This window comes from Hyposmocoma kahamanoa, unplaced genomic scaffold (assembly GCF_003589595.1).
Source record: "Hyposmocoma kahamanoa isolate Upper Pololo Valley unplaced genomic scaffold, ASM358959v1 78, whole genome shotgun sequence".
In the NCBI taxonomy this organism is placed as follows: domain Eukaryota; kingdom Metazoa; phylum Arthropoda; class Insecta; order Lepidoptera; family Cosmopterigidae; genus Hyposmocoma; species Hyposmocoma kahamanoa.
Window position 1 is genome coordinate 20,621,981 of NW_020653945.1, and position 26,746 is coordinate 20,648,726.

Sequence of the window (26,746 nt, forward strand, 5' to 3'; positions counted from 1 at the left end):
ATTCCTTCGATCTGACTGGATCGATGTCTCATGGTGTGGATTCGAACCAGCGCTTGTTGCCTAATCATGGTGTACAAAATGAGCTACGAAACGAGTTAGCGGATCTTATGAATTTCTCTATGCGCTTGTTGCAAATCTTTTGTTGTATTATGATCATTAATGAACTGCATGCATGAACTGCCTCGGTGGTTGAGCGGTAACCATGCCGGACTGCTACGCAGAGGTCCTAGGTTCGATTCCCGGGCCTGGAGAAATATTTGTATGGCCTACATTTATTTCTCTTGTGAGTTTGGGTGTAATGTGTGTGTCCATGGCACCCGCGACACAGGGTTTTCCCTAGTACGGGGCAATGTTGAATGTGTGCGTTATTATTATTATTATTAAACGGCTTTCTTATTAATTTTCCACCAATACACATTTGAATTGTTGAAATTTCATATTAAGCCACACAGATCTCTGTTAAAATATAATGTTCTGTTCTTATTTCTGATACCGCGACAAATAGATACACTAAACTCGAAAAAATGTGATCAAGCAATTGACGCCAAAGTTAAAGTATTTTTGTAAAGAAGCTATAAAAGTTGAGTTGAGGGAACGTTGTTACAATCAGAAAGTAGCGGGATTAATCTCCGGGACCGCGCTAAACAACTAACCTCTTCAAGTTACGTGCAGCTAACTTTATAAAAGTTAAATTAGAAATTGAAATACCCTCCAAGTAAACAGTAATAAGTAGACACCTGTAAATGATCAGATAAGTCTTTGAATGTAGCTTGGAAAGACATGGAACTAAAGTTAAACCTTGCCTCAAAAAACAAATAGATGATTCGTTTTCTTTGGTTTTTCTATCTCGGTCGAAGCACTAGCTATCATTTTATTTAAAATGTAAGTTAATAAATGCTATGGGGCCTGTTGACACTGTTTTATATTATCATTGAATAAAGCGGTTCCCGGCGGTTTCTTCATTATACATTTCAAGTAACGTTATAAAGTTTATTGACTGTAGAATTTCTTCATATTTACTGATTGCGATTATATTATATTATATTATAGATGCACTGTACTACTATTCATAGGTACCAAAATTGAACCTTGTAATACGCTCACGTTTAAATCAACCTAGTACAGCACTCTTGTCAAGAATTCTGCAAGGTAACATATGATTCCAAATTCAAAGCATCCTTCAGAGACCTGAAGATGAATCCAGACAGAATATCAAGGGAAATCACTTGCATTTGAAAACAGTCATAATAGATTAATGTACCGCCTTGGCTAAAGTATTTCACTGCGTTAGTTATTCCAGTTCCATGCCAGAAGTTTTCATTTCTCTTTCGTAATGTAGATGTACTCATAGTATAGGAATATACATAATTCAGATTTTGAAAAAAAATTTAACACTAATAATAAAAAAAAAAGTATGTTTCGTTTCATGTCAATGAACATTTCAAAAATATTAATTTACCATTAACATTGACTATCTTTAGAGCTTAAGAAAAAAAAATACAAAAAAATATATATCAAAATATGAATATTCAAAAATCTCCTGCTTTGGTTAATATTCGTCTTTTATAGTAATATTGTAGTTATAATAATAATAAATAATAATATTATAAATATAATAAATAATAATTAGGGACACCCTGTGTCGCGGGTGCTATGGACACACACATAGACAACCACATATAACACCCAAACTCACGAAAGAAATAAATGTAGGCCATATAAATATTTCTCCCGGCCCGGGAATCGAACCTGGGACCTCTGCGTGGCAGTCCGGCATGGTAACCGTTCGGCCACGGAGGCAGTCATTTCTTGTCAGTCAGTTTTTGTTTTTTATAAAATTAATACTTGAAGTCAAGCTGTAATATTTATATAAAAATATTTCTTTGAATGTTTCAGAGTAAACTCTTCGGTTCCAAAACCAGTGACTTCGAAAATGAAGCATTAGAAATCCACAATGAATACAGACGAGAGCATGCCGCCCCGCCTTTAGTTTTAAACAAGAACATAAGTAAAGTAGCACAAAAATGGGCAGAAGAACTAGCCAAAAGAGATTCTATGGCATACAGTTTAAACAAGATGTATGGTGAAAGCGTTTATAGCGGATGGACCGCTGATGCTAACACGACAATTACAGCAAAAGATTGTGTCGACAAATGGTACAGTGAAATAAATGAATTTAGCTTTGGAAGGGAGCCTGAAGTACTCACATGCGGACATTTTACTCAGATAGTCTGGAAAGACACCAAAGAATTGGGCGTAGGAAGCGCAAAAAGCGCAAGTGGGAAACTTTATGTTGTGGCCAACTACAGTCCTCCTGGTAATTACAGTGGTCAGTTTACAAAGAATGTCTTGCCACCTGGTGCAAATCAGTTTAAATCCAATCAAACGTTTAAACCAACAACAAGGAGCAATAATCAACCATCAACATCTCCTAGAAATAGTAAGAACTTCGGTGAAATTGCTACAGACTTAGTAAACAAATTTAAGTCTACTAATATTTCTGGAGACAAATTTGAAGAAGAATTCTTGAAAGCTCATAATGACTATAGAAGAAAACATGGAGTCCCTCTTCTTGAACTTAATAAGAAACTTTGTAAATATGCTGAAGAATGGGCAAAGGTATTGATTAAAAAAGGAAAAATGGAGCACAGAGACCAGAATGATTATGGAGAGAATATTTTTTACGCTTGGTCCTCCGATCCAAACTTCGTAGTAAGCGGGAAGGATCCTGTTGACAAATGGTACAATGAAATTAAAGATCATAAATTTGGCAAGGAGCCAACTAACTTGGGAACGGGACATTTTACTCAAGTAGTTTGGGAGGATACCAAAGAAGTTGGCGTTGGTGTAGCGAAGTCTAAAGATGGTCATGTTTATGTTGTAGCTAATTACTTCCCGCCAGGAAACATGATCGGTAGTTTTGCAAAGAAAGTGCCACCGCCTATTTCAAATTAAGTTTTTATAATTTGTGATTTACACCAAAGATTTTTTAACTCTTTACATTCCAGTTACATGATCGTATTTATATTTAGCTTTACTACGATAATATAACGCATCTATTATAATAAGAGTATTTAAAAATATAATATCTGAATGTAATTGACATTCCATTTTTAGGTGTACGTATAAATTATTTTGTATTGAGGAAGTAATAAATAATTCTTTACCACTCTGGTACAGTGTAGTTTTACTAATAATATTTTATTTACCAAACTCTCAGAAAATAGACTGAAAGGAAAAGCAGATAAGGGCCTATGTTAAAGCTAATTTGACCAATTATATCGTTGGTTCACAAAAATGCCACGAACAAAAACATGAACCCACTCTCTAACAGTCTGTGTCTAGCAATTCCTCAACCAACCAGCCATAAAAAACAAAGCTACTAAGTAAGATTGCAATAAAGATTAATGTCTTATTAAAAAAAGAAAATCACTAATATATGCATAGGGGAGACACGGAACAGGAACCGCGTTTAGTTGACAATTACTTTAAAATTTAGTACAAGAATCTGATAATCAAAAAACCACGATGCAAACAGTGCACTCCAAATATTCAATTTATTCAAGTCACCATCGTACAACTTATCAAGATGAATTTAATCAGTCCAAACACGATAGTTCTACTACAAGTAGTTAGGAGTTAGGTAGTCTGCCGACTACCTAACTCGCATCAGATCAAAGTTATAATATTATTGTAATATCATCGGATTTTCATATTATGTCAAATTTGAAGCCGATCGGACAAGAGAAACTTAAAATAAATATTCATTTTATGATTATCACCACTAATTGGGAAAATAACTGATAATCTTGAAGTAGCTGAATAGATATTCAGCAAATATAAGAAGCACCCCGATTAAATTAGCTTTCATATAAAAGTTCATCTGTTTAGGACTTACGACGCACACAGACAGACACAAACAGACATACAGACAGGGGTTTCAACTTCTAATTCCTCTCTTTTTGCGTCGGGGGTTAAAATCATCGAGACCATCTAGCAAAATGTCAATCATTGTTAAAAAGCTATAATGTAAGCTGGGGTAATTTATATTTCGACCATGAAAAGGCAGTGAAACCGAGGGTTCTCGATTGGCCTTAGCAAACTTAGAGTGAACGAGGGCTTACCCACTACGCTGATGGAGATAAGGCATGAATATTCAGAGTGGCCGTGAAGTGGCTATCGGCATCATAGATGTATTTGGTTATTTATTTCAAAATTTAGCACGATACAAAATTTTACAATTAATACGTTATGTTTCAGTGGGAATAAGGAAGCCACACTTATTGAGACTGATTTATATGAAGCGAATCAGAAAAAGCGTAAAAAGATTGAAAAATACGGAGTGTGTCACACGATCCGTGCGGAAAGGCAACGTCGTTTTCGGTCTTAAAGAGAAAGTGTTTATGTGTATCTGTGAGCGCTCGTACTGTACATATGTAAATAAAAAATCAGTATATTACTTAGGGCGTATTTTTGACTATGTAACAATATATTTTTGGACACTCAATGCATATTGAGTTTAGTGCAGCTTTTTGCATTCTGGAATCTTGGAATACGAAAAACATTCACAATACGTGTTGTTCTTGACATTGGAAACTAAGAACCTTAAACTTTTGATTGTGATGCTCCTGTTACATATACATTTAAGGGCCAATCTTTTTATTTAATGTGATTACGCAGTACCTCATGAATGTCAGGCAGTATCCACGCCCTTCCACACCCAGTCAAATAACGTCACGGTTCAACGACAATAGCAATACCGCTATTCTTAGAACACGCACAGATAAGAAAAAGTTGATAATTTTAGTTTCATTCAATCTACTACGATAGGTATAATTTTATTGATTAATACATTTTTTCAGAAGTATCTATCTTCAGATCACATTCTTCTTAAAAGTGAAACGTTCGAGTCTTTCAAAACAACTTAGTTACCGGTAGTAAAGGTGTTGTTCTTCTTCTTCCTTTTCAGCCTAAAATCATGCATTACTGAGTGTTCTGGTTTTCACGCCTTTGTTTTCGTTCTTGGATTATTTGCATCCAGGATTTTCCGGCCATGTATGTCATTTATCCATGTAATCTTCAAGCGTCTTACACTTGTGTCCTCGGTCTCTACCCCAGAACTCTTCTGCTTCACCGGTCATCCGTTCTACGGCCTTTGTGACCCACACATTGCTATTTGGTTGGTGCAGTGATATTTGTTAGATAAGTTCAAAATTAAAAGCACGTAGGTTTATTACTTATATATTATTACGATGTAATTTCCTGTATGTTGTTTAAAAACTAATTACTAGATACGTGGATATTAATTTCATGGTATGAACATCAAAGGTTACTTGTTTCATGAAAGCAATTTTCGTGCTATATTGCTGCTTTGCATAACTTTTTCGTATTTTTATATATTAATGTAAACGTAATTTTTTTTTTTTCAAACCAAAAGTAAAATTTCAGATCCCCTGTTTAAGAAAGTTTATGCAATTGTAACATTACACTGAAACTGCACATCATTTTTTAGAGTGAAAATATTTTTTTGGGATCATGTTGTGCCTTTTTTATATTGGCCATTGGTAAGCTGTTGGGAACTATGAAGAAAACTACTTTAGTTTTAATATTTGTGGTAAGTACACCCTGAACTGTCAGATTTCGGATGACGTGTGTGGTGAAAAGTTATACAATATAAATAATAAATAAAACAAAATATTATAACTATGGTTATAAATGTGTGACGAGGATTCTGAACTCAGTATAAGCAAACTAAGTTTGCACAGCACTGATTTTCAGCTAGAACCTCCCTGGTAGATGCGGTCTCACTGTGGTGTACCAGATCATTTAATGAAATGAATTAGCACCGGCTATTGATTAACGTGTCTATGATGAAGACGTCCCTTTCTGACTTTTTTCTGATCTGGCTGGAATAAAATGTTTATGATCTATGAGATGTCATTTTGACAGTGACAGTTGTTTGTTTACATTTTTGATTTCGAATTACATCGTCTAGTACAATCATTCCAATAGATAGTCTAAATTGTTGTCTTTTGCATTATTTTATACTTTTGCGTCTTTTCGTCTGGAAAATGTTACATTTGTTAAAGGAAAAAAGTAAAATAATCTTATTATTAACACATCGTAATTTTGGTTCTATAATTTTATTAGTAATAAGCATTTTCTATTTGTCATTAGGTAAATTATTATGTCCATTCTTATTTCAGCATTTGGCGTTGGTAGCAAGCAGCGACGTGGCAAATAAACTAGTGGAAATATTGAGAGTAAGCGCATTTTTTATATAATTACGTCATCTTTGCAACATTACACTGAAAAAACAATTGATGTAAACAAGTTGTTTAAGATAATCATATAACTTGTTTCCTTGTACCTTGTCCTCATTTCTTGCACTCGTGAATTGCGTGAACTTTTTCTAAGTTGGTGCAAGAAATTCTTATAAACTTTAACTTTATTTCGTAATTTCTTGCTTCGTCTTACGCATATACGAATATCATTCAAATGCCCTGATAGAAATGGCAAAATGACATGTAGCATAAACAAGCACATGTCAAATATGGTGCTGAGAGAAAATAAAGAGTGTAGATTCTGCCACTTCTTTGCATCTCCTTACCCAATGCTGCCGCTTATTGGACATTCCATACTGGGGAGGCATGGGCCATAAACCAGAGGACATAAAAATTGTCGAAGTCAGGAAAATCCTTCAGTTCTTTAATGCTTTTAGTTAGTCTTGGCTCCAAACTGTAATTAATAGTAATCACCATAGATGAGTCACCAGAGATGAGTGAGAGTGGTCGCAGTGATGAGAAACTGGACAGACCCAGATTGGAGCCACCTTGATAATTATAATAAAATCTATTGGGACCGATCCATTATCACAGACAGGACTATTCTTGCGAATAAGCCTGATACTGTGATATTGGATCGATCTGCCACACGAGATTAACGACCTATGAGATGTAAACTCTACTGAAATAATCCCAATTGTTTTGTCCGCAAATGGGTTAATTCCAGTCAGGCTCGCTATCAGATTGAGGCGGTTGCATTTATGTGCCGTGTCGCTTCCAGCACAAATGCAAGAAGGCCGTCCTACTCGACATTGTGCACCGGTTCTTGAACCTGAGTCCCTGACCCCGGCCGACTGGGCCATTGCCTCTCCAATTCAAAAATTGAAAATTGATCTTTTCGGCTATGGGAGAGTCTAAAATAGATATCCAAAACAATAACAATCATAATGTGGTAAATACGAGAACGTAGTGACGTTGTGAGTGCACAATTTTTGCTTAGTATATATGTAGGTCAAAAAAGTTCGTTTCATAAATCTCAGCTTTAGTATCTAGTATGTATGGTACAATACAGCTGATATTAATACCAGTACTAAATTATGTTACGTGGTGCTGCACAGAAGCCCGGTAATCCCGTAAGCTGGGTCGATGTTATAAAAACTAATCTGCCACTCAACAAGATGTATTCGGGCCATAACACTGCTATCCAGATAATTGGAAACCAAAGCTTCTCCACATGTAGGGAGTGTAACGTCGAATATCGATTTTATATTAAATCTGTTACCTGAGACTAGATAGAGTGCTTGCCTTTGTTTTTAGGGTTGGTAGAATTGTCACAGTTATTTGTATGTATACGTTATAACTTGGACCTTTTCAAGGCGAGAGTGAATAGGCATCGTTTAGGTGTGCATGCTCCACTGTCGACTTCATCGTCACTTTCCATCAGGTGAGATGGAGGTCAAATGCACACTTACATTTGAATAAAAAAAAATAACTTAAATATTATCGCACGCAAAAATGTCAGTAATTTCTTGCCGTAGTGCTTCTATTGATTCAATATAAAAAGTTTAAGGTATGCAAATCACTGAATTTTGTCAGTACGTTGTTGATACTTGTATATGGAAAAGCAGCAGGCGGCAGCTACACAGAAAGCATATGGACATCGTACTACAAAGCCCGTAGTTGGTTTTTTGAGATCCATACAGCGAAATAGGGTGTCCCGTACTATCATGTTCTAATATTTAGTAATGTTTAGTAGCATTAGAGCTCCTTGGAAGGGTAAGGGTACGTCCCAAGATGACGGGCTCTGAGTGATTTAAGGCTCTAAGTGGTACTGCAACTGTTATAGATCTCCAAAATTAAATTAGTTACGTCTGGCCCACACACCATGTTAATTAGAATTTAAACCACATACCAAATTATATTAAAAACCTGGAAAGAATTACACAATTTACTAAAGGACTGAAGGCATTTCTTGTTAATAAATGTTATTATAACTTATATGAATTTTTTGACGATACATATGATGACAAATAACAGTAATAATACGAATAATACAAATGTGGCGTGTCGCTCCAGCACAAATGCTGAAGGCGGTCCTGCTCGATACGCAACGTATTGTTCGCCGATTCTTGGACCTGAGTCCCTGACCTCGGCCGACTGTGCCATTGCCGGGAAATACCGCCTCTCCCATTTAAAATTCAAAATTAATCTTTTAGGCCTTGGGAGAGGCGAGAGTTTAAAATAAATACAAATAAAAATAATTCGACATCTCTCATTAATAATTATTGAAATTAATGTATTGTATAAAGTATGTTTTCCATTATTAATTAAGAATAATGCAACGTAATAATGTGATATAATAATTTAATGTTATGATATTATATTGTAATGTAATAATTTAATATAATTAAATAGTGTGATTTATGAATTTAGCCCTCAGTTGTTGCTGTGCCCTTGCAGGGCGTCACATGTATACCATTAATTAATGTTCCATCTTAAATTTGTAATGTATCACACACACATGCAATAAAGAATTGAAATTGAAATAGATAGGCGTGTAACTTACCATCAAGAGCACGACTTGTTCGTCCCGTCACATAATATTATAAAATTATAATAATAAGAAATGAAACTATTTTTCCGGATTTAAATTGCGTATATTTGCTCCCATGGTCATGGTTGACTCAACCGTAACTACAACCTGTAAAGGGCCCGAAACGTCGGTCTGTTTGAAAAAACAAATATACGCGATTTAAATCCGATAAATAGTTTCATTTCCTATGTGTAACAATCGCGAAAACCTAAGAACTCGAAATTATAATAATTTTAAGATAAACAATGTTGCTGTCTATGAATGGGTTAACTTATTTATATCATTCAACCATAAAATACTATTTTTAACTGCCTCTATGACCGAATGGTTACCATACTAGACTGCCAGGTAGAGATCACGGGTTCGGTTCCCGGGTCGGAAGAAATATTTGTATGGCCTATATTTATTTCTCTCGAGAGTTTGGGTGTTATTTGTGGTCGGTCTATGTATGTGTTCACGACACCCGCGGATTTACCTAGTTCGGAGCTATGCATGTATACAATTATATACATTTGTTTGACAATAATATACACATATAATATACTGATACACATACACAATATAACAGCTTTTTAGGAGAGAGGTTCAAAGATGCTGCGAACGAAATTAGTCTATGACTTTTGCCTACCTCAGTAGTCCAACGGTGTTTCTGGATGCGGGGATCCCGGGTTCGATTCCCGGAAGGACCAATTTGGGTTATGAACTTTTCTATTCTGCAGCTTTTGACCAGGCAATTGGTGTTGTTGACTGACACATTATTATTATTATTTTGAATATTCTGTTTTAGACTCTGGCCTTCAACATGGCACAAAAGATCGATTTTGAATTTTTAAATGATAGAGGTGGTTTTCCCAGGGCCAGAAACTCAGGTCCAAGAACCAGCAAACAATACGTGCCGCATCGACCAGGACTGCCTTCTGCATTCATGATTATTACTATATTTGTATTTACAAGGAGAGTTATAAAATTTCATACGTACTAAATTAGTTTCATGTAATTCGTATCATATTTTAATAATATAATAATAACGTACACTCATAGCCATGCACTATAGAAACCCTGTATCGCAGGTACCATGGACAGACATATAGACAACCACAAACTACATCCAACCTCGCGAAAGAAATAAATGTAGACCATACAAATATTTCTCCCGGTTCGGTGACCTGGACCTTTGCGTGGCAAACCAGCCTGGTAGCCATTGAGTCACGGAGGCAGTGATTTATATAATTTAATTAATAAAATAAAATAATACTTTTATTTTATGACATGAGAGTTTTTTTGAAGTATGATAACATGTGGGGTTATTGTACTAAGGGTACTAATTGGGTATTGTTAACTGCAGTGCATAATTTCAGAGAATTATGGGTATCAACCCTGCAAATGTAGTGCTCGATACTGGGTTAACAGTTAGATAGTTCCCATTGGCCTTAGCCCTATAATCCGGTGTTAGTGTTTTGCATGCAGCTGCTAAAACCGAAAACGTATTAAAAGTTTTTAATAACATTGTAAAATTTCGAATTGCAAAAGTAATTTTAAGCAGGAATCCGATTCATTCAGGAATCTGATTTTAATTTCCTTTTTCGAGATATATTGGTAATGTTGGCCTTGATGTATAAATATTGAAATCTTTGCATTGCTGTTAATTGTTTTTAACGTTGTGTTTATTTATAAATATCACAGAAGATTACTTTTCATGTATTTGTACAGTGTCACAAAAACCAATTTTTCGTTTTATCGCACATTGCCATTCGTCATCTAATACCAGTATTAAGCCGGGTACTCATTAGCGAGCTGTAATTGTAACGTGACAGATACAGTAACGAGGTTATTAATCAAATTCTTTATAGACTCGAGTTATAAAATAACAAATTATATTATATCGAGTTCTTAGGTTGTCGCGATTGTTACACATAGGAAATGAATATATTCGTTTTTTCAAACAAACCGACGTTTCGGGCCCTTTACAGGTCCCATGGTCACGGTTGACTGACTGATGGGACCTGTAAAGGGCCCAAAACGTCGGTTTGTTTGAAAAAACAAATATACGCGATTAAAATCCGAAAAAATTGTTTCATTTCCTAAATTATATTATTTTTTTATTCTTATAGTTGCCGTGCCTACGGCAAACATAGGGCGTTTAATGTAGTTTCAGATAGAGAGGACCTGATTTTTTTACTATCATTCTCCAGTCTACATACATAACATAGTATACTAAGAAAGAAACACACACACCCATACACACACGCGCGCGCATATGGCATAACTAAGAGTAGTATATTTAGCAAACTTACTCTTTCCAATTACTATAATTTCTTTCAATATTTTTGAGTTATAGTTAAGAGGTTTAGTTCAGTAATATTACTTTTATTTTTATCTGTTACGTACTATAATACTATGTAGTTTTAGGCATAAGATTTCCCGGTCCATACGACGCGTTGCGATTAAGTGATGCAGCGTATTACATAGATATATTCATGATACCATTATAGCGCTGCGCCGTACGCGCACCCGACGAGACGAATTGAAGTGGACAATAACCTAACCTCCGGTTAAAAAAACCGACCTCAAAAGTCATTCATCCCCTAGTTTGCCACCCTTATAGATGGAATATTTTCTTGAAATTTAAATGGGACCACGTCTGAGTACCTTCTTTGCTACAAATAAAGAATCAACAAAATTGGTTTAGAAACGGCGGAGTTATCGCGTAACATATATACAAAAAAAACATACAGACGAATTGAGAACCTCCTCCTTTTTATGAAGTCGGTTAAAAGAAAAGGAATAAAGTGGGCAACCAAGGAGATGACGTGGGGAGCTGTTCCGAACGAGTGGCACCGCTCCGGCCCGCTGTGTCCCTCAGTCGCTGAGTTGATCATGATTGTTTAAGCAATAAAAATTATTCACTAAATTGCTCTATCAACATATATAACAATTTGTGTAAATGTAGTCACAACACGACTTAAACTATAATTCTGTGACGAGTCAAAAATTCCTTCAGTCCATTTCGTTTATCAAATTTCTTACGAACACTAAACACGCCAAGAATACTTTTATAAATTATAATCAAGAGCTAAAATCTTGGCTGACACTGAAATCTCGTAAACATGTTTAACAATGATGAGAATTTTGTTTTGTCTAGGAAGCAGGAAAGCAGTTAAGAAATGGACGGCGCAATGAAAGTGTTGCAGAATTTGTACAGGATCCAACTTTTGATGTTTTAACTCCTGACGAAGTGAAAATTAAAATTGGTAAAGTAAGTAACATCTGATCCTAATTACAATACTGTTCATGAGGAAACGTGAAATTTATTGACGCTAATAAAAAATATGGTGGGGTTTTGGTAACCTAAATATTGACTATACTCCTATTGCAGAACATTTTGCTAAAATCATTTTAATGAGCCTACATTACTGCGAAACGGAATGGAAGCAAATTTTTGGAAAGAAACAGTACATGATAATGAACTTTATATCAATTATGTAACGTGTAACAAACTAGATACGATCTACAGGAATGCTTGAGATTGCGCAATAATTCTCCGGAAGACGCGTGGTCTGTTTTTTGGTTCGTATCTAGTTGTGTAGGTTACGCAGCTGTTGTAAAGTTGGCTTTCCTTCCATTCCTCAACAGTGTAAATGGGGTGATGGTTTAACATCGTTAAAATATTATAAAAATAAATGGGTTCCAATTCATAGCAGACTTAGAAAAATTTTTTTGTCATCAACGCATGTGATAACGATATAAATGCCATGTTAATGAATGCTAACAAGTATCCTTTGACAGTACTCTAGTCTAAATTGACAATTGCCGCAACTGCCAGGAGACTATTCATAAAGCGAATGGAAACTGCAGAATTAGATTTTCTCGACGCATACGCTTGTTAAACAAACGTGACGAGAATTATAGGGTAATTTAGGTGGTATTTTAGGGTAGCAAGCACGTTATTTTAAACTCTTCCCACGCTTTCTTTTGTAAACTCCTGCGAACAAAATCTAGGGATGGAAAATAAACGACTGAAATTTATTTTATACGGTTAATAGCCAGAGTATTCAAAATCATGCTTTTCATGATTTCTGAATAGAAATTAGAATCTGACAAAAGAGTTCAATAGTCTGATATATGCAGGTGACAATGACTACAGCTCTAGACAGAAATAATATAAAATGAGTATTCACACATTTTGTTTGCGCGAAGATTTAGGTGGGTATAGTAACTTTAGTTTCCAAATTTTTTTACTCCTAGGTAACCCTGTTTATAGAACATGGTTTATGATTTACGCGACTTGATAGTTTTGTTTAACGTGCGGTCATAGACACAGATAAGGACAAGAACATATCTTAAATATAGACCACTCACCAGCCAAGTGTACCATTCATTGGCACCGATCAATTCTCAGGACTTAATTGGACGAAAGTATTTGAGACAAACCTCCACCTTCACAAGAACATATTGAGACAGAGAACACGTAGTCGAAATTTTTGACTATACGTTAAATTAAAAAACGTTTATAATTTAAATTTACGTAGACGGTATCAAGGGAACGTAGGATTGCCGAGGGGCTATAACAACCAATCGTTAAATTAAAAAACGTTTATAATTTAAATTTACGTAGACGGTATCAAGGGAACGTAGGATTGCCGAGGGGCTATAACAACCAATCGCCTGGCTTGTACGTTCAGGCTCAGTATAGATATATGCCGTAATTGCTCGAGGCTTTTTCTAATATGCACTTCTAATCTGCTTGATTATAAAATAGCGTTTTCTTATTTCTGTTTTTATGTTATGATAGCCACTTCGGTATCGCCGGGTGTGTCTGCGTAATTTAAAACAAACTTTTTGATCCTTTCCACTTCTCCACTTTCTGGATTTAAGTGATTTGGTACTAGGTATTTGAATAGAGAATCAAATAAAAAATGGATGAATTATTATTTGACTGCCATTACCGCTTATGTCTTTACGTAGTACCTAGTAAGCTTCATTAAGTTTTGTCTTGTTGATTGTCTTGTTATTTTTTTATTGTTTCAAATCATTATTTCGCAGAAATACTACAATCCACATATTAAATGGATTCAAAAGGTGCCTGATATACCCTCTCATATTGGCGAGCCTGTATACCCGGGAGTTCCTTTAGTCTCTTTACCTAAAAGTATACCTGACGGTGTACTGCATATTATATCTAATAGTGTACTTAAATCCGTACCTGTACCTGTCAGTAGCCTCAATGATACACAGGTCAGTGTATCTAAAGATCAATCTGTGGATGCACCTACAACAGCAGGAATTAAACGAGAACCAGTCAGTAGGTAAGTTTTTAATATTAACGGTGGAATTTTAATGAAGCCTTCTTTATTAACACCAAAATCCACCACGATGATCAAACGTCAGTTGTGGAGATCACGTCTGTTAGTAGTTTATACGCACGACCATTTACGTTCATCGTTAACGTTTATGATAGTAATAATTTTAACCGCATAATAAACCGGATTGCACTTATGCTCGTATGACATTTAAATATAGGAGTTTTGCATTTCAGTATCAAGAATCCTTCCGGAGTACAAGCAATTAAGGATGTTATTAAAAACGCGAGAAGACGGTCTTATGATCAGCGTTTCCGATCTAACTCATACAAACGGCATCGAGCATATGATACGAGAGAGAATAACAACGGTTACAACGGGCATCATATACGTTCAGGTATACAGGGTGAAAATAGCACCCGTCGAAATAAACACTTTTAGTACAGTGACCTAATGGTTTAACATTAGTAACAGCGCAGCTCCTTGTGAAAGAGTTTGTCTTGGGAAATACTGCCACCTTACCTATTTCTACCGCCAGACAGTAATGTCAGCATCACTGTGTTCGCATGCTGGTGAAATTACAGGCACATGAGACTTGGTAACTTATGTCTCAGGGTGACGGGCGCAGTGTTAGGACAGGCGTGTAGCTTAGCGCTAGGCGCACAGGTTGTTCGTCCCTTCACTTGACATTATTATAAAAAAAAACCTGTTGTCTAAGTCATGGTAGCCTAATGGTTTGAACTATCACCTTTCAAACAGAGGCCATGAGTTGGAATCCGGACTGGCACCTCTGAGTTTCTCTCTGAGCCCAAGAGGAGACCCGTGCGCAGCAGTGGAACCTATAAATTTAATATGCTATGACACCTTACTTTGTTTTCTAGTAAATGAATTTCCATGTGAAAACATGACGAATCACAAAAGTTTCCATTTTAAATGTACAGTTCATATGATTCCCAGAATTGGAAGTGCTGAATTCAGGGAGTGAATATACGAGACTAGATATTCGGCGAAATAGATTTCATAAGCCTAAACCGGGTCGTTATACTATTGCAAACAATTTCTCGCTCTATGTACTCGCTTGTTTGATCTTAATCATACAAATTTTGCAGAAATATGACTTAAAAATTTTGGTCCTCATTGACGTACTCTTCGTCCTGCACAAAACAGTGACAATCACATACATGGAACCAAATTCTTGGATCGAAATTTAAATTTTGTTTAAATGCATTGTTTGTGGAAATACTCTCCTAGTTTCTTATTATTGATACAAAGATCGAACAAATACAAACAAAAATTCCTTCGATCCGAACCGGCGACCTCGCCATACCGGGGCAATCGCTCTCTCAACTGACCTACGAAATGAGTCAGCAGTTCTTACAAACTTCTTCATAATATGATCGTTCCTGGTCTTCGTATTTGGTTTTAGCGTAATAATACCAACAAACTTTATGGAGTATTTTCACAAAAATAAACATGAAAATCAGTAAAGTAAATATTGGAAAACCATAAATATTATCACCAGCTTTACAAAATCTATACCTAGGTGCGAGATTACAGTCGCTGTCGCCAGAAAGAAGTCAAAAAGGATATTACAGGAAACCACCACATAAAATTTACGGCAAAGGACCAAAACATGATCGAAATATCAAATCGAATGATCCACATCTGGGAAAATATCTTAGATCCCATCACTCCCAAGGACCTAGCAACAGCAGAAATACTGGAATCGTACTTATGAAAAAGGTTAGCAAAGGATATTGTTTTAGTAGATACTAAAAATGGTGACAAAACAACGTTCCTTTTTCATTATATTATGATAAAGAGTTTTAATTTGATACTTTTATGGACTATACGTTGTGGGATATGTCGCGCGAGCGTGTTAGACATTTCAAAATATTGTTTTAATCCAATGTGGTGCGAGCGCTATTCTGCCCTCTTTGACATGACAAACGCATTTGCATATTGTCATTGTATGTATTGTCACCTTAAAACATATCAATGAATAACTGGTTGATGACTGTACCACCTCGGTCAACCGTGACCATGGGACCTGTAAAGGGCACGAAACGTTGATTTGTTTGAAAAATCAAATATACGCGATTTAAATCCGGAAAAATAGTTTCATTTCCGCTGTCAATGAAGTTACATTGACTGTGCACAGGGTGTCTGTAATGCGTAGCTGTGTTTTTAATTTTTTTTATATAAATTTTGTATTTCACGAAAATCATCAGAGACGCCGTGAGTCTTCAGGAACCATATTATATCGAAATTAATATATTCTTTCAGAAACAGGCACGTTCTTTGGTAAAAGGAAATCTTAGAAAAAAGAAAAAGTTTGCTATACGAACAGGGCAACATAACGCAAAAAAAGCAGCAAGAAACGCTATAGTTAAAAAGAAACCTCCAATAATTAGTCGTAATAAACTCCGGACCAAACAAGCTCGTACTTCTCTTAAGACTGCAGAAGGGTTACGAGCCCAAGAAATATCGGACAAAGCCGCCAAAATAGTATACGGAAATGACGAAAATATTGGAATACAGTAATAAAATTTATATATTATCCATCGTATGTAAACACGCCTTATGAAGAAGATTTTAAGGGTTATTTTTGTACAGTAATCATAGTGTAATTAGGCATCAAAGATTCTGATAATGCATAATTGCGACTCAGGTATTCAGTTTGGGTATTCGTAGGAGATAAGGAAAGAAAATATGTGGAGCGCATTTGCGCAACCGAACAGGTTGCTGCCTGTTCGAAAGTCACCCTCCGCTCTAGCATCTCGCCTCGACCCTCCGATCGAGTGGACATGACACTTCACATAATTACCTATACATTTTTTGTATAAAAATATTCGAATTTAAATTTATTTTATTGATATACTGTTATTTACATATCGTAAGTATTTCTCATTTATATGTAGTTGTATGTACAATACCTATTAAGTAGGTTTTCTTATCTGTTTGTTTATTTATTGTTGAGTTCTGTATTGTTGTCAGTGGGCCACTCCTCCCGGGCTTGTTGAAAATCAGCGCCACGAAACGGTTTAAAAAAAGCCGTTTGTGGCTAAAGCTGAGAAGTTCCGATTGCACCAGCCGCGATAAGCATGACGGTGAATTAGGTACTGGATTAGCAATTGTTTTAATTTAATTTTTGTATTTTTATAGTTATTATTATATTATTATTTATTTTAGACTCTCGCTTCTCCGAGGGCCTAACAGATTAATTTTGAATTATTATTATTATTATTGTTCCTCTGTTGTTTTGTTTATATGCGTCTCTGTGCTTGTGTAATAAACAGTTTTCCTTCTTTCTTTCTTTAATATCTGAAAGTCGATCATAAGAAACCCTTCCATGTGCATATTCTATCAACCTAGGCTTCGTTTTTTTTTTGTATGAGACAGAAGGAAATTTTGGGTCTTTTATAAGGCGCCATTTCATTCTGTCACTTTGTAAGCAAAGCATAAACACATTTATTAAATAATGTCAGTACAGAATACTAATAAAAACCGATCTCAAAATTCATTCATCCCCTAGTTTGCTATCCTTAGAGGTAGAATATTTTCTTTAAAATAAATATATAAATGGGACCATTACTGATGTACCCACTTTCCAACTAAATGAAAACTTTGATTGTGTCATTATATAAGTATATATCTAGATCTATTTTAAAAACTAGTTATATAAAAAACTTAAAGAAACATAGGTTCTAAACATTAAAAAGAAAATTTTTATGAAGTAATAACATATTATCGTGGTATTTATAAATGTCATTTGTTATCAATGGTCACAGACCGCATAAATACTAGTAATGATGTTTTTATTTATTGTAATTTGTTGTCTGAAGAAAAAAATTACTGCTTCTTTGTTTAGGTTTCTCTAATTCTAAAAAAAAAACGAAATATAAATAGTGTTAAAATGTTTCTAAATTCAAACCTGTAATGGCAACTTTTGGCAATTCGAAAGCAATAATTCTTATTAAATCTTAAACTTTCCATCCATGATGGAACGGAGATGATACATACACGAGTATGCCGTAAAATGATTAATTGCCCTGGGTATGTAATATATATATATACGGCGATTGTACGAATGGCAGCATATTAAGCTAAATTCTTGTTCTGTTGCATTGAATGCGATATTTGAACATTAATGTATTGCTTGATATGCTGTTGATTCTAATACGTAACGCCATGTTACGTGACACACAAACAAAAATTAGCGAGTTTCTAGCAGTACAAGAATTAACAACAGAGTAATTAGCGATAACATCCATATCTAGAAAAATGTGTCGTGCCGGGAATTGAACCCGAGGCACCGGAGTCTTCGGCATAGTTGTAAGTTTTAGATACGTCACATGGTGATCTAAAATATCTGGGGATCAAGCACCTTTTTGTCAATTACTGAAAACCAAGATTATTAGTTAATTTTTGTTTAACTCCGATGTTTTTTTGTCAATTTTATAATTTAAAAAATAAATAAAAAAAGTAATATTTCTGTGCATATTTTTATTCAATTTTATTAGGGTATATATAAAAAAACCTTGATACCTAGACATTTTTGATGTGTGTATTGGTGTTTTTACTGAAATATTGCTTTACAGGTATGGAAACAGAGAGCCGTACAGACTAAAGTACAGCAGTTTCAGACGTTCAGACCTTGACACTGTAAGTACCTTATTACTTACTTAAACTAAACTTTAATGAAACATTTAAGTATTGATTTTTTCATAAGAAAACAGAATAAGTAATAATGTAACACTAACTAATCAATTTGAAGATGATTTTGCCTATCGAGTTCTGGGGGTCTACTCTCGATCTCCGTCCGAAACAATTACTGCCAAATAAACAATACTTGACCAAATGAAAAGACCGTGATGCGAATGAAGCTTCATACTGGATACTTGTCTTTCAATTTTGTCGAATATTACTTATTTGACAGTAATTGTTTCGGACGGATGTCGGACGGAGGTCGAGAGTAGCCCCCCAGATATCAAAACGCGCCAAAAATAATACGTTTTTTTCCTTTTAATACTTGCACAGAGTGATAAGGTCAAGTCTTTTATAAAAAGACTCCAACCTTGGAAAAGTCCAAAGAATGTAAACAAGAACTTGAAACAAGGGTGAGTAACACATTACTCTCATGGGAACAAGAAGGTTACTGGTGATAGGTTTCTCTAGAGTCCAATACATTTCTATCACTAAGCAACGTTGCTCTTTCCGGATTTAACACATTCACGAGAACTACCTACTATGCCGCTCTAAACATTTGTAAGTGATGTAGAACAACGTACTATTACGTCGTTTAATTCCTTTTTTATCATTGAAGAATACAAGAGAACGCTATAATATACTAATAAAATTTATTTATTGAGACAACTGAGATCCAATCAAATGTTAGTATGTACAGACTTAAAACTATATTAGTACTTCTATTTTACCAGGGACTTTATATTATTTTTAAGTACCGCATAATTAGGCACTCATTCCTGTCAGCAAATGTCTCCAGGAGGCTATTGGGGCTGTCACGTATTCTCTTCAGTAGCGACGCCGACTTTTTATGTACAACAACCGTGCAACTATCTACTCGCGCGGCAGTGAACATGGCTGAGGCACTGCAGAAACGTGACAGCCCCAACAGCGTCCTGAAGGCGTTGTTGTACTACACGCACAGAGCATTCCGAGAGCACTGAGTGTAGCTATTCCACAGAGCGCTAGCGTACATTGCTATATGGCCATATAAAATGTTAATAGTGACGTAACATCACACAATATCAAAATATTGAATCTTTAACGACACGCAGTAACGAAATTTCACAGGATAAGTAAGCACTACTCACACAAACCAATGATCGCTGACATACACGCGGAACGTCCATATTATTATTTGTTACATTCGTTTAATGGCTGTAGGAGAAACGTTCATAAACGTTAGAAAACATATTCTACAGCGCATCAATCAGCAGAAGCACGATGCTCGTGCGAATATGTCAATAGAAAAGTGAACCATTTTATGATGCCAAAAGATGTAAGATTTTACATGCCATGGTTAGAAACTTTTTGGATTTTTCACGTTTAATTTTTAGTATTTTTCTTTATCTATTGAATTTCAAAAAATTTTACAAAAAGCGATTCTTCTTCGTCGCCATAAACACATACACAACAAATATTTAGATAATAAATCCCAACATTAGCGCCAATCGAGTCCTTAGTCTTATATGTATCCATGCCATGGTAGCCTCATGGTTTGACCTACAGCATTTCAAGCAGAGGTCGTGAGTTCGAATCCGTGAACGCATCTCTGAGTTTTTCGGAATTACATAAATTCCGAAATTTTAATTGAAATTTAGGTACCATGAGCTTTTCGGTGAAGGAAACATCATCATCGTGATGAAACCTGCACGTTGAACCTTTCAACCCTCGAAAAAGAATGAAATTCCCAACCTGCAATGGGCCAGCGTGGCAGACTGTGGCCTAAAACCTTCGCCTAAGAGCAGACCTGTGCCTAGCAGTGGGACGTATAAATGGATTGATGATGATGATGATACGTAAACACTGACGGATATAAGCTTCCCTCAGATCACGTCAACTCTTAAGGTCTTGTGCCGCTTGCATGTGTCGGCCATTTTTCTTTTTCAACCGACTTCAAAAAAGGAGGAGGCTCTCAATTCGACTATTTTTTTTTGTAGGTCCTCGTATGTATGTTACACGATTACTCCGGCATTTGTGAACCGATTTTGATTATTCTTTTTTATCTCAGTATTGTTCCCATTTAAGTTTGAAGAAAATATTCCACCTCTAAGGGTGGCAAACTAAGGAATGAATCCTTTTCGGGCACTTTCAGTTAATCGATAACACTTGGCAAGTAGATGTAATTCCATTAGTTACCTATCAGAACTCCGAAATGACATTTCCCAGAAATAATGTTTGCTCGAATGTTCATAACCTCGAAAGTAATTTTGAGAGGAAAATATTTTTTCTTTTAAACCTAACCTAACCGAACCCAACCGTGTCTTTGGGATAAATATCCAACATATCCTGAAAGAACAACGGTTTTGTTATAATTCGGTTTTCGGGGTAATGAAACTTCGAACAAACGTTATTTCGGACAAAATAAATTCGAGTTTGTGATAGGTTACCAATTCCAATAAAAAAGCCGATAAGCAAACTTTAAAGGGCAGCTTTTTTAAATAAAAAAAGTTATGTTTTTTCAAATATACCAATGTACTGGTCCCATAGTTACGACTGGTTGATAATTTTACCACCACAGTCACTCGTGTGGGAACATTATAAACAACAAATTAATAATGTCAAATAGGTCTATGGCTAAAATAAAGAAGAATATAGTACCTACACAATCCTTGATAATATTTTGATCGTAATGGTTAAAAACACAATAAAAACCGACAAACAACCCAACAAGAATGATATTATCGGCTTCTTAACCAAGAAACCCCTATCACGCAGGATAGCATAATGGAGCGTCCATTATTCTCTCGGAGGTCTATTACGAAGTTTATAACGAGGGATATGTAATTACATACCAGTATCATGCGGACTAGAAAGGGTAGACCTATTGTAAAATAGTCAAAGTTTGGAAGTATCCCTTTTTCCTCCTGGCCAATCTTAAATAGAAATCATATAACAGATCCACCAACTTGTGTCATATGAAATGTGGCTCTAGCGTCTTTGTTTCTGGTAACCCTAGTAACAGTCTGTTCATTTAAAGTTTTTACAGCTGCTGATGACCTGCAAAGCACAGCGTCGAGCTGCGCTGCGCGGCTTTACTCTTTTGTTATTTTGCATTCAAATAATTATATACTTTATGTAGTCGAGAATATATTCTATGTTACATTGCATTTCGTAAGTGCGCCCGCTGCAGCTGGATGCCGCACGGTACCGCTTGCTGCACCTTCTCTTTTGTTTTTAGTTTAAAGAAATGTAACTTTATCTTGCATATGTTAAAGTTTATAGTAGATGTTATGTTCGCATTGCTCATTTTAATGCATCGCAGCGTCGTATTTGAGGCGACCCGCTCAATTTACATTGCTGGAATGGAATAGAAGCTACTTTCTGTAATCGTAGCGTAATAAACTTTATTCCGTAACGTACAAACTAGATACGATTCAAAAAACAGGTCGGGCACGGAAAATTGTCGCACACTCTCCGAAAATCCCGCCGCTATGTTATCGTATCTAGTTTGTACGTTACACAATTTACTTAAAGTCCATTATACTATGTATAATTTCGTTACAAAATCTCATTAACTGTGAAGGGTATCGACATCGAAGGACATCGTGATGAAATTTCCATGTTAAAATAAGGTCACAGGCCTTGCACATCGTGTGAAGTCGCCAAATCGCTTTAGAGTGTAGTTCCAGCAATATACCAGCAAATGGGATGTATTCTTAAAGTAGTTTGGTGATAGTCGGCGTGACTAGCATATAGACTAAGAATCCCAGACTATACAAATCTAGAAAATTTGAACCCACTTCGCGTGTCACTCGTGCACTAAGTCCTATTCGAATCCAAGAAAATACGAATATCGCTAGTACACCTAGGTGTACGCTTTAGAGATAAAACAATATATGTTCATTTCGGATAGTAGTTTCTCGAATTCAGAACTGATATGAATCGGACGTAAAGCGCAAACACTCTTACTAGCTTAAAAATAAAAAAAAAGCATATAAAATCAACTGACAGCGGTTGTTAGTTAAGATGGAGTCGCTCATTTGTCTGACTGCGTCATTTTCGCTTCAACTGCTTTTAACAACTAAAATTTGACAAGTAGATCTTGTGACGTCTTCCCTTTTATTTTCATATTCTAGATAAGTTGGTCGATCTGTAATAGAATTTATTTACTTTAACATTAAAATATACAAATAATGAACGGTCGTGGGAGAATGGTTGCATCTCAATACAACCCGTGCTCAGAGATGAGACGTAAAGCAGGTTAATGATGATGGTGATGATGAATTGTAAAAATGTCATATGTCTCTTAAGGTAAAGCTCTCATCACAATGTCTATCACGAGTTTGCATTGTTAAAATCGATAGAGACCGCGTAAAAATATTTGCGACCAGAGGAAGGAATAACATCCGCCATAGAAAATATTACGCGGTGTGGTGGTGTATAGTGGCTAGCAACTTCAACAATTAAGAAGTATAGTAAAAATCTGCCGTCCGTTAACTAAAATCCGGGTAAGTGACAAAATTATTTTTTGAGTTATCATAAAAAAAACCATAACCCAGTTTTGAATATTGAAATTGTTTAATGGTATTTCTGCGATGCATCGTTAGGGTAAGTTCCGATAAGTCGGTCACGTTAACTAATTTTAACTTTTTTTTAAAGAGAATTTCGTGCTCTATCGTTTGCTATTTAAAATGGATATTGGACCATTTGTCGCCGCGTTTTAGTTAGTGGGCGGCAGAAATAAGGATCATACACAGTTGGTATAACTTAAATAGACTTTCTTCAAAGGATTTTTGAAACTGCAATCTTTTGATTCATGTTTTTTTTTAAAGTATATGTATTACTTGAATATCGTTAACTATACCATAGAAATAAGAAGCGATAGCCTAATGATTAAACCTACTGCCTCTCAAGCAGAGAGTCGTGGGTTCAAATCGGGACTCGCACCGCTGAGTTTCTCGGAATTAATGTGCGAAAGTTGATTTGAAATTTATCACGAGTTTTTCGCTGAAGGAAAACATTGTGAATGAAACCTGCAAGTCCAAAGAAGGTTCTTAAACCTCGTAAAGCGTATGAAGTTCCCAACCCGCATTGGGGCAGCGTGGTGAACTATGTTCTAAACAGTGGGACTTATAAATGGGCTTAAGATAAACTACACGTTTGGTTCTTCTACGATTGCCTCTCTCTGGTTTTATGTTGTTCTATTTTGTTTTAATCACACGCACACAAACTTTCACGTTCACTTACTTATTTTAACTAAAATTAAATAAAATTATTTTTATTATTATATGCGTGGTATCGGCTTGTATATACTGCCGTCCGCTAAAACGCGGTTAATGACAAAATATTTTTTTGAGATGTCATAAAAAAACCAGAACTCAGTTTTAGAATATTAAAATTGTCTAATGATATTTCAGTTATGCACCGTTAGGATAAGTTTCGATAAGTCGAACACATAAACAAATTTTAACTGTTTTAAAAGAGAATTTTGTGCTCTATCTTATGCTATTTAAAACGGATATTTGCCTATTTGCCACTTAGCCGCGTTTAGTTAGTGGACGACAGTATGTAATAAGGTAGTAATTTCTGATTGAAAGTTTTCTTGGTAGGCGCCAAAATTACTTAACTGAATATTGGTATACATAGAGCTACTACTAAAGTATTTCTATAACAATTTTACTTATCTTTTTTTAGAGAACGATATATGGTATGTATAGTTTAATTTAATTTTTATTTAATTAAAATTAATTTTCAAATACTTATTATGAAGACTGAGGCTGACATGAAAAAAATATATATTTCAGTTAATAATCGGGTCAGAACAGAGTCTAAAAAAGATGGCGTAAGTATTACTTTGTGATCAAATTAATAAATACTTCTTCTAAATTTTTATTGAATTGATATTAAATTGTTGTTTTTGTGAAATTACTCCACTAGTTTGTTATATTTTTACTGCTAGGGTAGCCTGCCATTTTGATTTCGTAACAATATTCTATTTAGTAATAGTAGAATTCCTTTTGAACAAGTTCGTCCAGGGAAGTACTGCCACATTACCGATTGCCTTTTTATGTACTGCTGCCAAGCATTACTTACATTACTGTAAACATTATTATGCTCCGGTTTGTTAGAGCTTTAAGGGTACTGGTGAAATTACAGGTACGTGAGACTTATCGACTTATGTCTCAGGGTGACAGGCGAAGTAACAGTGACCTTACGATCTAAACTTAAGATCTAAGCTCTGAGTGGCACTGCAACTGTTATGAATAAGCGTGTTACTTAACACCAGGCGCATGATTTAAGAAACAAACTTACCATGTACGAAATTTTATATTATATTGTACGTATTTTACAGGAACCGGGTTGCATTATACAATTTCCTCAGCAATACATTGTCAATGGTAATTTTATAACTACATTAAAGATTTTAATTTAGCCACTGCAAATATGACAGAAAGATAAACGACCTCGGTGGCCTAACTCTTTATACAGTGGGCGTTGGAAGAGGGGGTGCCAGGTTCGATTCCCGGTTGGACCAATTTGAGAAATGAACTTTTCTTAATTGGTTCTGGTCTGCGTGTTCTGTGAAGTGCCTCAGAGTAAATTCCGTTGCTCTGGTACTCATAGCACAATTTATATACTGCCATTCCACACAATTTAACAGCAGCTAAGTGATGTCACCAACTCGCATTGAACCAAGATGGGGTGACCTAAAACAGTGAAACCCGCACTCTTCAATGAAACATTATTATATACATAGGAAATGAAAAATCTTTTTTTCGGATCTAAATCGCGCATATTTGTTTTTTATTGACGTTACTATTATTATTTGTTACATTCATTTAATAACCTGTACAAGAAACGTTTGTAATATATAAACGTTTATTTTAATATATGAGAAAAATATTTGCACCAGCGTATTAATCGGCAAAAGCACGATGTTAGCGCGAATATGTTAGGTAAGTAGAAAGAATAAGTAGGATTATTTATTTAGACTTTATTGCGAGAATACGTTTTTGGTCTTTTGTATTATTATACCTCAATATTTGTTTTTAGAGTGAAGAAGAAGACAGCAACGCTGCTGTAGAAATTTTCGAGTAAGTAAAAAAGTAAATAAGATTTAAATAAAAATAAATGTAATGGCAAATTATTTCAAGCACAATGCTTGATTTTTGAGCCTTAAATAAATTAATTCAGAAAAGAACTGTTTTTTATTTCTGGCAACCATCAACCATTTTCTTCATTCTTTGTTTAATCACTTTACTTATTTAACTTGCAGATAGTAACAAGCTTTCCAAGAAATTGTTCTATCCCACTTTTAACATATCATCAGCATTAATTGTATTTCAAATATGTACATATATGTTTAAATACAATCCAATACAAAAAAACACTGCCTGGTTGTATGGCGGTGGGAATAGAAACATTCAAAAAGTATTGTTCTGTTAGGGCGCCTTCAAACTCACGCTTATAGAAACGCTTGTATGGTGCGCCAATGGCGGTACACTGTGGTGTTGCAGCCACACCGCTACAAATTTTCATGCAATATTTAGAAGCACAGTTGAAGCGCCATTGTCGTGACACGCGGACGCCATTTTTGTAGTCACAATTAGTGAACTAATAGACCCCCACACTGGCTTCTTTTGAGCATCAGCGTCTTGCCGCGCGGATGTTCCGCGCGACCACGACGTAACGCTAGCGCGGCGTATACCCGACGTTCGTCACTCAGTAGTCGCTCAATGCTGGCGTTGCGTCAACAATTTAGTTAGAGATACTACGTTGCCACCGCGCGGAGACTCGTGTCGACGCTGTGCGTGTGTTGGCAAGACGCTAACACTCGAAAGACGCTAGTGTGGGGGTCGCTTAAAGTTTCTGTAGCGCTA

The 26,746-nt window shown here is 35.5% G+C and overlaps 3 protein-coding genes across 6 annotated transcripts in view; 2 read left to right on the plus strand and 1 right to left on the minus strand.

Annotated features, from left to right (window-relative positions):
* The window catches only part of LOC113232795 (repressed by EFG1 protein 1-like), a 20,915-nt gene extending 17,545 nt beyond the window's left edge, over positions 1-3,370 (plus strand). Inside the window, exon 3 of one of the 2 annotated variants that reach the window (XM_026467590.1) lies at positions 1,897-3,370. In XM_026467590.1, the coding sequence (XP_026323375.1) occupies positions 1,897-2,955 (1,059 nt within the window). In that variant the 3' untranslated portion in view covers positions 2,956-3,370. The remainder of the gene's footprint in view (positions 1-1,896) is intronic. The other variant, XM_026467592.1, reaches the window with a different exon arrangement.
* LOC113232797 overlaps positions 1-5,182 on the minus strand; it is an 18,495-nt gene extending 13,313 nt beyond the window's left edge. For 2 of the 3 annotated variants that reach the window (XR_003310655.1, XM_026467593.1), the window contains exons 1-2: positions 4,933-5,182; positions 2,686-2,728 (exon numbers count right to left, since the gene is read on the minus strand). Coding sequence is in view for 1 of the 3 variants with exons in the window: in XM_026467593.1 (XP_026323378.1) it covers positions 2,686-2,728; positions 4,933-4,984 (95 nt within the window). In the remaining 2 variants the exon portion in view is untranslated. Of the gene's footprint in view, positions 1-2,655; positions 2,729-4,932 lie in introns of all 3 variants that reach the window. The other variant, XR_003310654.1, reaches the window with a different exon arrangement.
* Positions 5,183-5,427: 245 nt separating this feature from the next.
* LOC113233430 lies at positions 5,428-25,964 on the plus strand. Its single transcript, XM_026468559.1, has 13 exons — positions 5,428-5,614; positions 6,207-6,263; positions 12,020-12,133; positions 13,921-14,183; positions 14,414-14,574; positions 15,721-15,920; positions 16,464-16,717; positions 18,779-18,842; positions 19,218-19,297; positions 24,561-24,573; positions 24,671-24,708; positions 25,219-25,264; positions 25,920-25,964. Exons 1-13 carry the CDS (start codon positions 5,582-5,584, stop codon positions 25,962-25,964), a joined length of 1,368 nt encoding a protein of 455 aa, XP_026324344.1. The 5' UTR covers positions 5,428-5,581.
* Positions 25,965-26,746: the final 782 nt, after the last annotated feature.